Source organism: Zeus faber, assembly GCF_960531495.2.
Source record: "Zeus faber genome assembly, chromosome: 19".
In the NCBI taxonomy this organism is placed as follows: Eukaryota; Metazoa; Chordata; class Actinopteri; order Zeiformes; family Zeidae; genus Zeus; species Zeus faber.
In genome coordinates, this window is record NC_137206.1 from 8,389,500 (window position 1) to 8,406,189 (window position 16,690).

Here is a 16,690-nt window from a genome sequence, read left to right on the forward strand (position 1 = left end):
TTGCAGATGCTGTCTAGGGCAGCGATGGCCGATTCCACATGGCTACAGTATTTCCCATAGATCAACAACCTGGAACAGACGAGCAAAAAATCAAAAAGTGTAGAGGAGCCAAGCAAAGGGTGGAATGAGTGCGTCCGTGCGTGCGGGCGTGAGTGCGTGCATGCGTATGGGCAGGCGTGCGTGTGGGCGTGCGTGCAGGCGTGCGTGCAGGCGTGCGTGCGGGCGTGCGTGCAGGCGTGCGGGCGGGCATGCATATGGGCGTGCGTGCAGGCGTGCGTTCGGGCGTGCGGGCGGGCATGCATATGGGCGTGCGTGCAGGCGTGCGTGCAGGCGTGCGTGTGGGCGTGCGGGCGGGCATGCATATGGGCGTGCGTGCAGGCGTGCGTGTGGGCGTGCGGGCGGGCATGCATATGGGCGTGCGTGCAGGCGTGCGTGTGGGCGTGCGGGTGGGCATGCATATGGGGGTGCGTGCAGGCGTGCGCGCAGGCGTGCGTGCGGGCATGTGTGCGGGCGTGCGTGCGGGCGGGCGTGCGTGCGTGCGGGTGGGCGTGCGGGCATGTGTGCGGGCGTGCGTGCGTGCGTGCGTGCGGGCGTGCGGGCGGGCGTGCGGGCATGTGTGCGGGCGTGCGTGCGTGCGTGCGTGCGGGCGTGCGGGCGGGCGTGCGGGCATGTGTGCGGGCGTGCGTGCGTGCGGGCGTGCGGGCAGGCGTGCGGGCATGTGTGCGGGCGTGCGTGCGTGCGGGCGTGTATCTACCTCTCTTTGAAAGTGATGAAGATCTGGTAAAGGTTCTGGGCACTTTTGTGTTGCACCGAGTCCTGGACTTCCAGCAGAAGACTTTTGTGGACTTTCACGAGGTCCTGCAGGACCAACAAAGCACACGAGCGTGTGAAGCTTTATAACCTACAGGGTTAGAAGAACTGATATGCACGTATTTAAGATAAAAGGGCGTGTGTTCCTGGTGTATGACGTAAGTAGGTTCATTGGCGATGATATTTCTGACGTCGACATTTTTTGACGCCTATTTCACCCTCGGGATCATTGTAACGCAGATGCACTTAAGGCACTTAAAAATAAGACAAAATGCTTTATTTTTTTACTCATCCATCCGTCCATCATCCACCCATCCATCCACCCATCATCCATCCATCCATCCATCCCCATCCCCCCTCTTCAGGGTCACTGGGTTAGACAGCCAATGTTCGGGCTCACCGAAATATTCACAAACACCCTCTCCGTCTCGGCCGTGGACAGGAACACGGTGAGGGGTATCATGAAGTGCTGCGGGAGAGAGAGCGAGAGAGCGAGAGAGAGGGAGAGAGGGAGAGAGAGAGAGGGAGAGAGAGGGAGAGAGAGAGGGAGAAAGGTCATGAAAAAGAGGGAGAACGTGTCGACGAGACGTGCGACCGGAAGTGGGCGTGGGCGGCGGAGATGGCCAGGGACAATCCAGGGAGCGAGAGATAGAGAGGGGTTGATACTGAAAAGGAGGAAGCGAGGGAGGCCCCTCTGGAGTGGACGAGCGTAAAAGTCATTTCTTTGTCGGGGGCTTTATCACGCCGCCATGTTGCAGACAAAAACAAGCTGCCGTCAGCGAGAAAAAACCCCAGTCAACCCCCCCCCCCCCCGGTCTCGCAGGACGCAGGCGGCCGGCTCGGGCGCATTTCAAGCGTCTGATGAGAAAAACATTCTAATATCAAAGTTTTTGTCTCCGCGTATAAGAGTTTTGGGCTGAATGCATTTATTGGTTGTTCCTCCTGGCCTAATGAGGAAATAGATTTGGTCCTTTATCTTTTAAATGTGTATACTCCTGTATATTATTATAAAATATTACACAATAATAAAGGATTATACAATACTATATTATACAATGCTTTACTGTGCTACTCCTTCACTACATTATGCAGTCTACTGTGGTCTGCTGTGTTTTTGACACTGCGATACTACAACGTAATAATTGTAAATAAACCAAATAATCGCTACAATACCCAAGGGCGGTCGTACTTTTAGTGATTTGGTAAATACCAATCTGATTTATTTTAATAGAAAAAAATTGGAACACTATTTTATTTTTACCTCAAATATATCATTCCAAATAGAATGAAGGACTTTTTGTTCAAGATGGTACACGTGGTCTGATCCTGCCGACTCCATCATATGTCAGTTGTGACAACCTATTGAGGATAATTAGGAAACGCTGTGTTTTTATGTCTTATTTTCTTTCTTGTTTGTTATTTATTTGTATTTATGTCATTGTACATCGATCATGGACAATTTCCGTTTTCTCCCTGATTTGGTATATATGCCGTATTTCCCTCAAACATGGTATAAAACTGGCAGTCAAGTGAAAGTACCTTTTCTATGGACTCCAGGGTTTCCGTGTACTTCTCCTCCGTCTGCCTGATCTCTGCGAGACAGCAGCTCCTGATGTCTGTCTCCACGTGCTTCTGCAACGAATAAACAAGGCATTTGGTGAAGACGAGCCCTGGGCAGCCAAATTTTGCCACATCCCCGTTGAGTGCGCCGCGGCCTGAATTTGCAAATGGCAAAGTCAATTTTTTTTTTCAAAGCTACAGTAACTATACAAGAGTGTGATTTTTGTTGTTGTTATTGACTATACTACTGTACTTTCTTAAGTGGGGGACCATTGAACCCGTGGTGAGGGTATGGCAACTAACCGGTCACTTCACTGGTCCATGCAAGTTTAAGGTGCGGAGCTGATGTTTGTGTGAAATTTGCCATCCGTCTCACCGTTAAAAGGTTGCATGGTATCGCAAGTCCTTGGAATTTCTGAAATTCGAGAGTGGGGAGCTATCTCGGAAGCCAAGACTCTCGCTGGATTCCCACCGAAATCGCATAAGAGCCAGACATTGACCAAAACCACAGCATCAAAGAGTACGCGAGAAGTACCACCGGGATGAAATATTACATCTGGGGAAATATCTTGGTATCAAAACAATTGGACACTATGCCGACAAGTATATCCCGCAATGCATTGTGATGAAGGCTACTTTGCTACGTAGTCAACCCCCGAGGGCGTAGCGGGGGTCCCATTGAAAGTTTTTGAAAAGCCGTCCTTCTTTTTACACGGACACGGCGCGTGTTCGGTCGATGTGCGCTGGTGGAGATAGACTAGCCCTCCCTCTGGTGGCTGAAAATGACACACTGCAAGGGAGGCGAAACTGACGGGCGGAGGGATGGCGTCCGTCTTCATCAGGCCCTCGTAGATCTCCCCTTCCTCCTCGTCGTCGTCGTAGACGCAGTCGTACAGGTCCTCCCCGTCCTCGACGGCATTCTCGCTGGAAGGTACGTTGGAAATAAGCGCGCGTACATGTACAGTAGACACACACACGCGCACACACACACACACGCAGTGAGATGCATTTTTAATGAAAGTGAGGATGAAAAACCCTGAAACCCTGTAGATGTTTTTCTTTAATCTCAAAGACAATTTTTTTTTTTCTTTCTTCAGTTTGGCAAAAAAATAAAAAATAAATAATCCTCTTCCACTGAATCTGGAACCTTTCTTCACGGACGGAATGTTCGGCTCCACACACACATGCCTCAACATCCTCGCACCAGTCCTTCTGGTGTTACGTGTTTTTCATCAGATTTTTTTTTTTTTCTTTTTAATGAATATCTTGTTCGGTCTGGGAACAGACAGTATTCACACTTATGTTAAAAAAAAAAAATAATCATGAGAGGGCATCTGGGTAGAAGCAGCATTTGAATTCCGAACGCGGGCGGCGCGGCCTGAGAGCTCGCGTGTCGCGTTCTGACTGCCCACGTCTCAACCTGCAGTGAGACCTGCCCTGCCCTGACCTGTCGTGCTGCTCGAGTGTGTGTACACGTGCGTGTGCGCGCGCAGTGTATCGTCAAGTAAGCCTTTTGAAGCGTCCTTTGGATGTTTTGGACGTTTCTTTTTTTTTATATACATATACATACATATATATATATATATATATATATATATATATAGTATCGCTTTTATTGAATAATTCACTTTCGAGATCAAACGCTGGCGATTTTTGATTGATTTGAAAATCACATCTCAAACTCACATCTCACATCTCAGCTCAAACGGGCGGTTTTTTGGAAACCACTGTTTTGTTTTGTTTTTTGTCAGTAAATTTTGCCTGTCGGGGCGAAAAAAACGAATGAGCTTCAGGCTTTAAATCTCTGAAGATCTGGCATCGGCCGTGGCAGCGGTTTTCAGATGTGAGGCCAAGGAATGACACAATGACAGACTCCCGTTTTAAATCGTTTTCATCCACAATTAAGTGGATGAACTGGAGGATAAAATCAATGCATTGTGTCAGATAAAAAACCAAAAGTGAAATGATTGGATGAGAACAGGGAGTGGAAAGAAGAAGGAGGAGGAGGAGGAGGAGGACGTACTCTATGAGGTCCTCCAGGTGGTTGTAGATGTCCTCGTCCTCGACACTCTCCTCGGTCGGGAAGGGCCTGTTTTGGTGGAGGAGGTGGAGGAGGTGGAGGAGGTAGAGGAGGTGGAGGAGGTAGAGGAGATGGAGGAGGTGGAGGACGTAGAGGAGATGGAGGAGGTGGAGGAGGTAGAGGAGGAAGAGGAGGCAGAGGAGGAGGAGGTAGAGGAGGTAGAGGGGGTAGGGGAGATGGAGGAGGTAGAGGAAGAAGAGGAGGAAGAGGAGGCAGAGGAGGAGGAGGTAGAGGAGGTAGAGGAGGAGGAGGAGGTGGAGGAGGTGGAGGAGGAGGTGGAGGAGGTGGAGGGGGTAGAGGAGGTAGAGGGGGTAGGGGAGATGGAGGAGGTAGAGGAAGAAGAGGAGGCCCGAGGAGGAGGAGATAGAGGAGGTAGAGGAGGAGGAGGAGGTGGAGGAGGTGGAGGAGGTAGAGGGAGTAGAGGAGATGGAGGAGGTGGAGGAGGTAATGGAGGTAATGGAGGTAGAGGAGGTAGAGGATGTGGAGGACATAGAGGGGGTGGAGGAGGTAGAGGAGGTGGAGGAGTTGGACGAGGTAGAAAAGGTGGAGGAGGTAGAGGAGAAGGAGGAGGAAGAGGAGGTAGAGGAGGTAGAGGGGGTAGGGGAGGTGGAGGAGGTAGAGGAGGTAGAGGAGGAGGTAGAGGAGGTGGAGGAGATGGAGGAGGTAGAGGAGGTAGAGGGGGTAGGGGAGATGGAGGAGGTAGAGGAGGAAGAGGAGGCAGAGGAGGAGGAGGAGGAGGTAGAGCAGGTGGGGGAGGTGGAGGTAGATCAACAAGAGGTAAATCCTGCTCACTAGTACAGGTAAGGTGGATCTCATTGTGGAAAACACGGGGGCTGAGATCAGGCTGAAGGTCTGACGCGGTCGCGTCGCTGAACCCACGCGTGACGTCAGACCCGAGCGTCCCGTCGGTTTCAACCGAGACGTGACATCATCGCCGGGTCTGGTGTCACCGCGTCGGAGAGCACTCACGCTTAGTGAAAGTTTACACTGCACTTTGGGAGTAAACCATCTCAAAAAGATAGATGCGGTTTGAATAAAGAGGTAAACAGAAATGAGATGTTACTTCATTTTCAGAGTGAATCCAAGTGAAAAGTGAAGCAGACGTTACCTGATTCCTGCTTGCTGTGCTATCGCCGTGTGGGAGAGTTTGGACAGCGTGTCCATAACCTGCGGAAGACAAAGGAGAAGGAGAAACACAACTTCAATTTTCAGAGGGTTCTAAATAAGTGTAGACGATACACCGGGTTAACAATACGAGTGAAAATTGATCCACAATAGAAGGTACATTTTCTACCTTTACTGTTTCTTGAAGCTGTATTTCCCACAACGGAACACAAGAGGGCAACATTCTAAAGCAGTACTCCAAGAGAGCAGTAAAGCGCCACAGAATACCAAATCATTGAAAATACTAAGCCATAACATTGTGATGGGAATTTCACAGGCATATATATATATATATAAATGGTAGTATATGTATATATACAGTATATATACATATATATGTTAGTATATGTATATATACAGTATATATACAGTATATATACTATATATATATAGAAATATATAGAAATATGGTAGTATATGTATATATACAGTATATATATATATATACATATATACACATATACACATATATATATATATATATATATATATATATCGCATCTCGCATACAAAAGGGTTCAATTAAATGATATCTATTCGTTGGATTTGAAAGGCAGCGTGGTTCAACGTACAGTATGTTCAAACGTTCCAAAAAGCCAGTTCGTCACTCCATAAACACTTGAATCTGAATTGTTGCATATTTACAATACGAGTAAAAATTTATTCTGGTGGAATATAACCAACATATGGAACAACAAAATGTATTCATTGATTTTACTACTGTGTGTGTGTGTGTGTGTGTGTGTGTGTGTGTGTGTGTGTGTGTGTGTGTGTGTGTGTGTGTGTGTGTGTGTGTGTGTGTGTGTGTGTGTGCGCGTGCGAGACATGCAATTTCACGCTCGCTCACGACGATGCCCTTGACCCCGCCCGCCTCCCTGCTCGATTAAGCCCCATTCAGTCACCTGCTTCGCTTATTCATCGTGGTCAAACCCGATGGGGCGGCCATGTTGTCACCCAGCGGCACCACCCTCGCCCAAAAGCTCTTTAAACGTGGACTGTCCTGTTTTTGCTTTTTGCTTTTCATCTACAAACCAATGAAAACACAGACTGGCATGTCACGCATGTACTGTACGTACTAGTATGTTTTTTCCTCCTCCCTCGCTCTCTCTCACACATGCACACGCGCACACACTGCAGATACATTTGCCCTTGAACGCAGTACGCCGTTGAGGATCAATACTGATCACAGGACAGTTTCTCTTGCACCACCCCCAGCCACAACCAATAAAGCCGCCGCCCGCTGCACCGTAGCCCACGCACCGTAGGCAGAAAACAAACAGATGGACGGAGGAGAGGGAGGGAGAGGGAGGGAGGGAGGATGGGCATCCCATAGTAATACTGTGGGCGGTCGCATGGGCGTTGGGTGACACCAGTGGAACGTGATGCGATGGTGTACATATCGCATGCAACGCGACCCGGGGGTCGGGCGAGGTCGGAGCTGGTTCCGGTTCTTGAGACCCCACCCGCCAGCGCCACAATAATGATTCCTGTCAACGCCACGATAATGATTCCACAGTAACGATCCGTCCTGCGAGGGGGGTCCCACCCGGCCCCCGGCGGTCGAAAGGCAACCCTGCCCGCATGGGGTCACATTTTTAACCCCGACCGCAGCCCAAAATGACTTGGACACCACGCCCACTTCCAGAGAATTGCCCTGCCAAAAAAAAAAAAAAAAAGACGGTGAAGGGTTGACTCTTCAAAGGAACCAGCTGAATAGAGGATCAACTATGGGCTTCATTTTACTGAATAATCACGCGGATTTCCACTTTAATGTTGAAACACAAATGATTCGCCGCGGAGTGTTGCGGCAGAATCCAGAGGATTGATTTGGTTGTCGGTTGGTGACGGGGACCAGACAGTGGAGGGCGACGGTGGGAGACGCCCCGTTGGGGAAGGAAGTGAAGGGCGGAGCGCACTTTTAAGGAAGCGGAGGGAAAGGACGGAGGGACGGACGGGAGGAGCTGCAGCTCCCTGACGGTTCTGTATAAGTCGCCAAATCCGTCGGCCGTCGCCGTTCACAAACAGTGAAGTTGCTGCTCTCGCCGCTACGCATTTTTATTTTTTATTTTTTTATACGGCCGGACCCACCAATCATTATTTGGTGGAGTGTTTGTTTGTGATTGGCCAAATCGACGAGGACAAAAGAATGACAGAGATAATATTACTCACTCACAGTGAAGGGCTTCCACGCCGACGGCATGTCAGTGCGTGCGTCAGCCCGTGACGTCGTGCCCGTCATGACATGCATGACGTGAGCCACAGCGCGGCACGTGCGCGCACATTTGAGCGGCACAGAATGGTGTGTATCCGACGCCGATCGGCGGGTCGCCCGGTCGCGGCCCGTCGAGCCGCAAACCGACCCCGCCCGTCGGCGCGTCTCCCATTAAAAGTCAACGCGACTCGACGTTTCACATCCTCAAAAGTCGGCCCCCGTTGGCACCGGGAGCTCATATGGGCCGGAATGAAGCCATTAAACGGTGGAGAGTCGGGTCTGGAGGGAGGGATCTCAGGGGAGTCATCGGAGAGGGTCGACCCCCCCGCCCGATACCACCGGGGGCTTGTTCCCCCACCGCCTCCGCCCTAGCAACAGGGCTGCTCTGTTTAGGTGTAGTCCTTTAACCTCCACTCGATTGTTGGTCTGATTAATTATTAATACCCCGAAGGGAAGCGGTGGGGTGGGGTGGGGTGGGACGGGTGGGCGGGGTGTACAGTGGCGCAGACAGGAAGCCGGGTGCATGCCTACCCTCACGTGACCTCCCGTGGAGCCCCAGGTCCCCACGCCGTTGTTCCCGGAGGGCATGGGCCTGTGCGTCCGCCGTGTTCATTCGCCGCGAATGCCAGTTGCATTTTTCTTTCCCCGCCGACCTATTTAACCCTCCGCCCGCCCCCCCGAAAACCCCACCGCTCCACATCCTCCGTCACCCTCGTCCATCAGCGGGGCTCTCTTTGTACTCGCTCCTCCCGCTGAGAGACGTGACGTCCAGGGGCCCGGAGCGCCAGGGGGGGCTTGCTATGAGTCACGCTCCTTCCGGGCTTCCAGGAGCGGGGCCCCTTGCAGCGACGCGGGGCGGTGACCCCCCCCCCCTCGGAAATCAAAGCCTTTTGTGACTCCGTGAGGGGGGAAACGATGACTCACCGCGATCACACCACGCCCGTGTTGGAAGTCGGAGACGTGTGGCGGCCTCTCTCTCTCTCTCTCTCTCTCTCTCTCTCTCTCTCTCTCTCTCTCTTTTATTTTTAATCTTTTCTTTTGTTTTGTTTCTCGGCGCCTCCTCCGTCTGCAAACCGCCGGTCCCCGGCGCTTGACGAGCAGAACATTTGTCATGTTGGTTTTGACGCATTTCAAAAAATGAGAACGCGGCTGGCCCGCCTTTCCTCAGGACGTTGTCACTGCCAGTGTCTGTGGTACCTCTGAGAGGACGCCTCTTCTGCCGGTTCATAGGTCGAACAATCCTTGGGGTCCGGAGCGAAACGAAAGTCACATTTTCAAAACTGTAGAGGAGAGGGAGGGGCTGCAGGTGCTGGGGAAGATGTCCGAGGCAGAGAAGAAAATGTAATCAGTATACTAACCCCCACACACACACACATACACACACACACACACACACACACACACACACACACACACACACTCACATACGCACGCACTGTACAGATCCAATGGGATGGAGTCCAGAGTAATTAAACGCAGGATGAGGGATGCGTCTGGCAAGATGAAAGGGGCTGAGAGCAGCTGTCGTAGCCGTGTACGTCTGTGTGTGTGTGTGTGTGTGTGTGTGTGTCTGTTTCTGTGCATATCTGTGTACTTTTGTTTGTGTGTGTGTGTGTGTGTGTGCAGGTTTGTCTGTGTGTGTGTGTGTGTCTGTTTCTGTGCATATCTGTGTACTTTTGTTTGTGTGTGTGTGTACAGGTTTGTGTGTGTGTGTGTGTGTCTGTTGATGTGTGTGTACTGTATATCTACATGTACCTATGTGTGCGTTCCTGTTTATATATATATGTATTTCTTTATGTATGTGTGTGTCTATGTGCGTTCCTGTTTATATGTTGATGTTTATGTATTTCTTTAAGTATTAAGAACCTTATTTGTCACATGACCGCACTACAACACATGCACATATATATATATATATATATATATATATATATATATATATATATATATATATACACACACACGTGTTCCTGTTTATATGTAAATGTATATGTATTTCTTTATGTATGTGTTTTTGTGTGTGTGTGTGTGTGTGTGTGTGTGCATGTGTGTGTGTGTGTGTGTGTATGCAACACTCCTGTGCATATGTGTGTGTGTGTGTGTTTCTGTGTTTCTGTGTGTCTGTTTCTGTGTGTGTGTGTGTGTGTGTGTGTGTGTGTGTGTGTGTGTGTGTGTGTGTGTGTGTGTGTGTGTGTGTGTGTGTGCGTGTGTGTGTTTGTGTGCTCATTGACAGGGGCTGGTGCAGGTGCGTAACCAGGGTAGGCCTGTGTTCACACTTTGCACATTAGTTGCCGACTGCCTGCCTACATGGGTATGTTGTATTGTGAGCTTCGGTCACGTGCACACTTTAGCGTGCAACATGCGAGCAGGTGCAGCCGGAGAGACGGCTCCATGCTCATAAAGACGACAATGAAGACCTGATTGGCTGCAAAAGAAAATGACAGAAAGAGAGAAAGAGACTAGAGATAAAGAGAGAGAGCAGGAAAGAAAGGGCGATAATGTTTGGCAATCACTACCATGGCTCATTAGCGCCCCTAATACATAATTAGTGTGTTTAGGATATAGCGCACGGGCGCACGCTGACATCCAGCCAATCGAAACACAGCGCACGTCCGCCGGCATTTTCTGTTCCGTCTGCTTCCATTCCGTTTACGAGCAGCTTTCAATCAACCCGGTCCTCCCTCTCACACACTTGAGCAACAATTTCACTCCTTTTGGTAGCCTTCCCACCTCGAGTCATCTGACCCCCAGAACGTCGCTCTCTCTCTCTCTCTCTCTCTCTCAACCCCCCTCTCCTCTCTCTCTTTCACTTTCACTTTTGATTCAGTGTTAATTCAATTTAATTCCAAACGTGGCACCGCCGGCAGGAAGGTTAAGGACAGTCCGGCCAAAACCAGCGAGGTCAGTGATATTTGTCCCTCCATCTCTATCTTTTTCCATTCTCCCTCTCCCGAGTGACCTCCACTCTGTTTCCCCTTCTGAAGGTCGGTATTTCTGAGAGCATTAAGTGAGAGTTATATGTCTATAAGGGTATATATATCTATATATAAATCTATATATAGATATAGATATATATATTTACAAGCTCTTCAATGAACAAAGTGTAATACTGTGCACTATGCACAATTGGTCATCCAACATTCAAACATAAGATACATTAAAAATGGTTGAAAGTACTTTGCTGCGCCTACAATGGGAGTTGGTGAGTTGATGTGTGTGTACTGTACGTGTGTGTGCAAGTGAGTGTGTTTGCGTACGTTTGGAATGAGGTGTTGAGTGGAGAAATGGCTCGGCTGTCTCTGAGTTTATTGGTGCGTGTGGAGCGCTGAGGTAGTTAGGGTGGATGGGTGGATGGATGGGTGGATGGATGGGTGGATGGATGGGTAGGTGGATGGATGGATGGATGGATGGATAGGTGGGTGGATGGGTAGATGGGTGGGTGGATGGATGGATGAGTGGGTGGATGGGTGGATGGATGGATGGATGGGTGGTTGAATGCGTAGGTGGTTGGGTGGATGGATGGATGGATGGGTAGATGGGTGCATGGATGAATGGATGGGTGGATGGGTGGATGGATGGGTGGCTGGATGGATGGATGGATGGATGGATTGGGTAGATGGATGGATTGATGGATGGATGGATGGGTGGGTGGGTGGATGGATGGGTGGATGGGTGGGTGGGTGGATGGATGGATGGATGGGTGGATGGGTGGATCGATGGATGGGTGGGTGGATGGGTGGGTGGATGGCTGGATGGGTGGGTGGATGGATGGATGGAGGGGTGGATGGGTCATTCGGGTCATTCGCCACTAGTGATGGTCTGTTGCCCTTTATCACCCCTTGTGGAAGTGACCCCCAAGGTGAGAACAACACTTGGTTGTGGAGACATAATTTGGATTGCGCAGATGTTATTGCGCAGATGTTATTGTGCAGATGTTGTTGTGCAGATGCTATTGCGCAGATGTTATTGTGCAGATGTTATTGTGCAGATGCTATTGTGCAGATGTTATTGTGCAGATGTTATTGTGCAGATGCTATTGCGCAGATGTTATTGTGCAGATGCTATTGCGCAGATGTTATTGTGCAGATGTTATTGTGCAGATGCTTGTCATGAGGTCGGTGACGACAGTTGACACACGGCTGCGTTTTTACATTTACGTGTGCAATGCGGAGGACTGGGGTGGGGTGATTATAGGAGTAATACGCTGCTTCCACGGTGCTTGACGCTACAAAGTAGTCGCTGCTTCCTCTGTAAGGGATATGATGTTGATATGATGCGGCAGATATGGAAGTTCCACACAAACAGCCTCGTCCTAGCACTTAGTGGAGGAGTGGAGTGGAGGATGGGGCTCATATTATAATATTGGTTATACTAATGTTCACGTTAACACACTCGCCATGTCTCTCTCTCTCTCTCTCCCAGTGTCTGTCAGTCCCTCTCTAAGGTGTGATGGGCTTATATCTTCACCCCACCTGAAAGGCAAGGGGTCAAAGAACAAGGGCATCATCACTGTTAGGGAAGATCGCATGCACGTCCACTGCTGCTGGGGACGGCCAGGTAAACACGCACTCACACGCAAACACACACACACACACACACACATACACACACACACACACAAACAACATTTCCACACGTACCTGTATTCACACTCAAATAAATTCAAAGCAGATTCCCTGAACACCCCACCCACACTCCCAGACTCCATGTTTTATGCAGAGATCCAAGGGAGTGCATATAACTCACACACTCCCACGCGTCATGCGTTCACACACACACACACACACACACACACACACACACACACACAGACACACCGCACACACACACACAGTAGCCAGCAGGCTTCAACGTAGCCACATCAGATGTGACACATTCTTTCCTTGCTGACAAGCAAAGATAACTCTGAGGCTAAATTTCACACATAGTCTGAATCCGCTGACCCTGTTTCTTAATTGACCCCGTGTGTGACGCGCACAGACGTGTGTAAACATACATTTACACCGGACAAATGGTCAAAGCCAACCCTGTGGAAACAGACACCCACTCACACACACACACACACACACTCAGCCAGCTCCACGTATACTGTTCAAGCCAGAATTCTGCCTTGAATTTATTATAGTGAAAAAGCTAAGAAGCTGCCCCCCCCCCCCACTCATTTAATAAAGTGGACTTTTTTTTACTTTTTTATTTTTTATTTACATTTTATTATCACATTATTATTATTATTATTATTATTATTATTATTATTATTATTATTATTATTATTTATTTATTTATTTATATCTATTTATTTATTTATTTTTTAACAGTTTAACAACTTTGCTTCCCGCTCCAGTCAGTTCCAGGTCAGTGACAACATGAGCTCCTCGTGTCTTTACCAGGTGTGTTGAGGGAGGCGGGGCTACATTCAGACAGGCCTCTGCAGCGTATGACGCCCACACACACACACACACACACACACACACACACACACACACACACACACACACACACACACACACACACACACACACACACACACCCATACACCTACCCACACGAACCACATGGGTCTGGAGAAAAGGTGCGTACAGTACGTGGTGAGTGAAGTTCTATCTTATTTTGGTAGAAGCCTGAAAGTCTGGAAGTCCATCGTACACAACACACACATTTCAGGCATGTGGGTGGAAACTGCACTCACAAGCCCCCAGTCCGTGCGTGCGTCGGCCCATCTTGTGAGATCGACACCGGTGCCCTCTCAGACGTTTTCCCGCTGTAACCCTCGGGCGCTTGGATATCTTACGAATCGTCCGCATCGTCCGGGGACCTGCTGCCGCTGTGTGTCCCCGGGCCGAACGCGCCGTCGCGGCCGTGGCGCTGAGAGGGAGTGGGAGCCCCGCCGCGCAGTGCGAGCCGCCCACTCTCTTACCTCGCCCGCTTGGCAGTCTCCATTGTTTCGTTACGCTGACAGATATATCCAATTCCGCCCCTTTGATGAAATACTATCGCTAGGTTTTACCGAGGATGAAAAAGAATCAAACAGCGGGGGTATTCAGGCCGCCCGTGAGTAGACTCTGGGCTGAAACATATGAGCTCCGCTTTTAAAGCCCTTCAGACGATCGCGAAGAATTTGGTTCCTTGAGGGCTCGTTTTTTGGGTTTTTTTTGGACAGTTGAAAGACTCGCCAGATATTGTAATCCAGCATAAGAACTAGGCTGGGTCGTTTTTATTTTTATTTTTTCGGCGCTACAAAAAAATAAATAAAATAGGGGGGGCTGGCGGTCCGTGCGGCTGTTGCTCATAAGTGCGCTTTCAAATTCCGTTCAGGCGTGCCCCAGGGAACCCGCGTGGGGCCAGTAGAATTTGGGGAAATCCTACAAATCCCGCCGCTTTCACAGCCGGGGAGTGTTTCAATTGACGCTTAATGTGGATTTTTTTTATGCTGCTTGACGATATAAGAAGCGCAACATCTGGACAAACGTCGGGGATCAGCTGGTGATCTCCAAAAGGCCGAAGATACTAGTTGTGGAAACGTGCTAATTAGGTCCAGAATATTCTTTCAAATAAAAGCAGGGTTGTTTGGATTTCTCGTGAGACAGGATGAAAAAAGCAAATATTTTTGGTGTGGGATATATTACACATAACACATACGTAAACCCGATACGCTCGTGGTAGGAGAGACGGCCACCGCGCTAAACACGGGTAAACATGAGTCTCGGCCGGGTGGCTCCAGCAGCTCGTCGGGGGCCGCCCTTTCATCCTCGTGTCCGAGTCACGCCGCTCTGGGTTCCGGCGGGGGTAGCGGCGCCAAGGCGGAGCGCTCAGTCGAAGAGCTGGCGTGTCATGAATCCGATCCCACATTGAACAGCGATAAACATGACAGCGTCCGTTTCGTCGCCCGGCGAGATCAGAGACGGTCAAACACTCGCCGGCGCTTGCATTGTGGGCTTCTATCACTGCTGAGAACAATTCCTCAAATTCACTCAAAAATGACGGCCATGCGCGAGACGTTTATTACGTTATCATGATGATGAATAGAGATCGCTGCCTCAGGAAGAAATAAAGAAAAAGTCACGCATTCACAATTTCTTGATTTATCCTATTTATATTTTGACACACTCGTAGGATTAGTATTAAACATAAATGTATAATACATTTATACCTGACGTAGCCCTACATCCATAAGATCCTGGAAAGCGCCGTCGATAAGTATACTTTATGCCGAAGCGTTTCGTGTTAGTGCGTTTACTGTTTTCCACCTGATGATCCAGTGGCGGATGCAGTCCTCCCTCCAGGCAGAAAACAGCCCCTCCGTGTTGACGCCGTACACGCGCCGTCAACGGGCGGAGCCGTCCAGCCCTCCCAGAGGAGCCCCCGTGGAAATTGCTAAAGACGGCTCCTTGCACATCTCCCCGCACGCGGAGCGTACGCGGTAGAGAGGTGTACTGTGCGTGACGCATTCGGGGTTCCACTTAGTGACTGGCGTCTAAATAATTCACCGCCTCACAACACGACCCGATTAGATACGCGTTTTTCCAAAGGGGGATGAAATGGAACAAGCTCCCATTTAGCTCAGCGACGACTTGGTTTTTCGCAGAGCCGCGTAAAATCTTTGAGAATGCCGTGTCATGTTTGGCGTCCGTTTGTGCTTTGGACTATGATTTTTATTATTTCTATTTCTTTTTTTTTTTTTTAAAGCACGATAAGAAAACAAAGACTCAGTTTTATACAATCGTGTATAAAAGACGGTTGAATCGTTAAAATGACAACCAGCCATTCTCTACACAACATAGACGATCCCTGTAAATGGTTATGAAGTGATTGTTTGGGGATATAAGATAAAAGGTTTGACTGATCAACTTCAGCTGCTATTATTAGAACCTTTCTTGTGTTAACCTTGATGCTATTCCCATGTTTTTGTTTTAATTGGGTCGAACATGAACATGGATGCTCAGTAACATGGCCAGGCGCCGCCTGGCAGCGAACACGGACAGCCTCGTTTATTCAAACCCCATGACGGCCGTTCGGGGAGAGAAAACTCTTCCTAAATCAGTCCAGTTCTGTCAGGGCCGTGTGGGGCTACTGTATCCAAAACCGATTTCTCAACAGTATGACCCATGAAAATAAAACCAACTCTGAGGAAATGTTGTTTATTTATGATGCATTGCATATGCATAATTATGCATTATTATGCATTTATTTATTAGTGATTGCTCATCACTCCCATGGAGGTGCACAGCAAACGTAGGCGCTCTGAATGAGGTAGAAATGTAGGAGTGATGAGCTTGAATCCCCCGTTGGATAGAGCAAAACAGGCGGGCGGAGCAAAACAGGCGGGCGGAGCAAAACAGGCGGGCGGTGCAAAACAGGTAGGACGGGAGGAATTGGCTGCTTAAATAGGCCGTGTGGCGCCGTCGGGTTGTCTGACAGAACTACACTGAACCTAGTCCGGAATAAACTAAATTTGTAACCCTAACTTTGACCGAAGCCTTCAATACGTTGTCAATATGCGCACAAGCTGTGAGAGTGTCAATGTACATCATTTACTTTACTGGAACGCCAGTTGTTTTTTATGTTTTTTTTGCAGCGCTTCGACCATTAAAGCAGCAAAAGTCTTTTGCAAAGTTATTTTTGCCTTTTCATCCAGATTAGTTCCGCCTTGATTTTTTAATCTTACGCAGCAGGCGTCACACAGTCAAAATGATGGTTCCTAAATCGGTCTCTAAATGGCTGCGAGGCAGTCATGGGCGATACTGGAAAATTTGGTTTCAATCCAATACCAAGTAATACCAGGGCCAGATCAGCGATACTGATACCGATACAGCGGGGGAGCGTTCCATGCATGACGTGGCACAACGTAAGCGTTCACATAACGTGCA

The 16,690-nt window shown here is 49.1% G+C and overlaps 1 protein-coding gene across 1 annotated transcript in view; it reads right to left on the reverse strand.

The window, feature by feature from the left end:
• The window catches only part of vav3 (vav guanine nucleotide exchange factor 3), a gene marked incomplete at its 5' end in the record, with an annotated part of 88,991 nt that overhangs the window by 47,937 nt on the left and 24,364 nt on the right, over positions 1–16,690 (reverse strand). The window contains 7 exons of the mRNA XM_080020271.1: positions 1–69; positions 755–858; positions 1,211–1,279; positions 2,350–2,442; positions 3,183–3,294; positions 4,394–4,459; positions 5,559–5,617. The exon at positions 1–69 is cut by the window's left edge and continues 31 nt beyond it. Of these exons, the coding sequence (XP_079876397.1) occupies positions 1–69; positions 755–858; positions 1,211–1,279; positions 2,350–2,442; positions 3,183–3,294; positions 4,394–4,459; positions 5,559–5,617 (572 nt within the window). The remainder of the gene's footprint in view (positions 70–754; positions 859–1,210; positions 1,280–2,349; positions 2,443–3,182; positions 3,295–4,393; positions 4,460–5,558; positions 5,618–16,690) is intronic.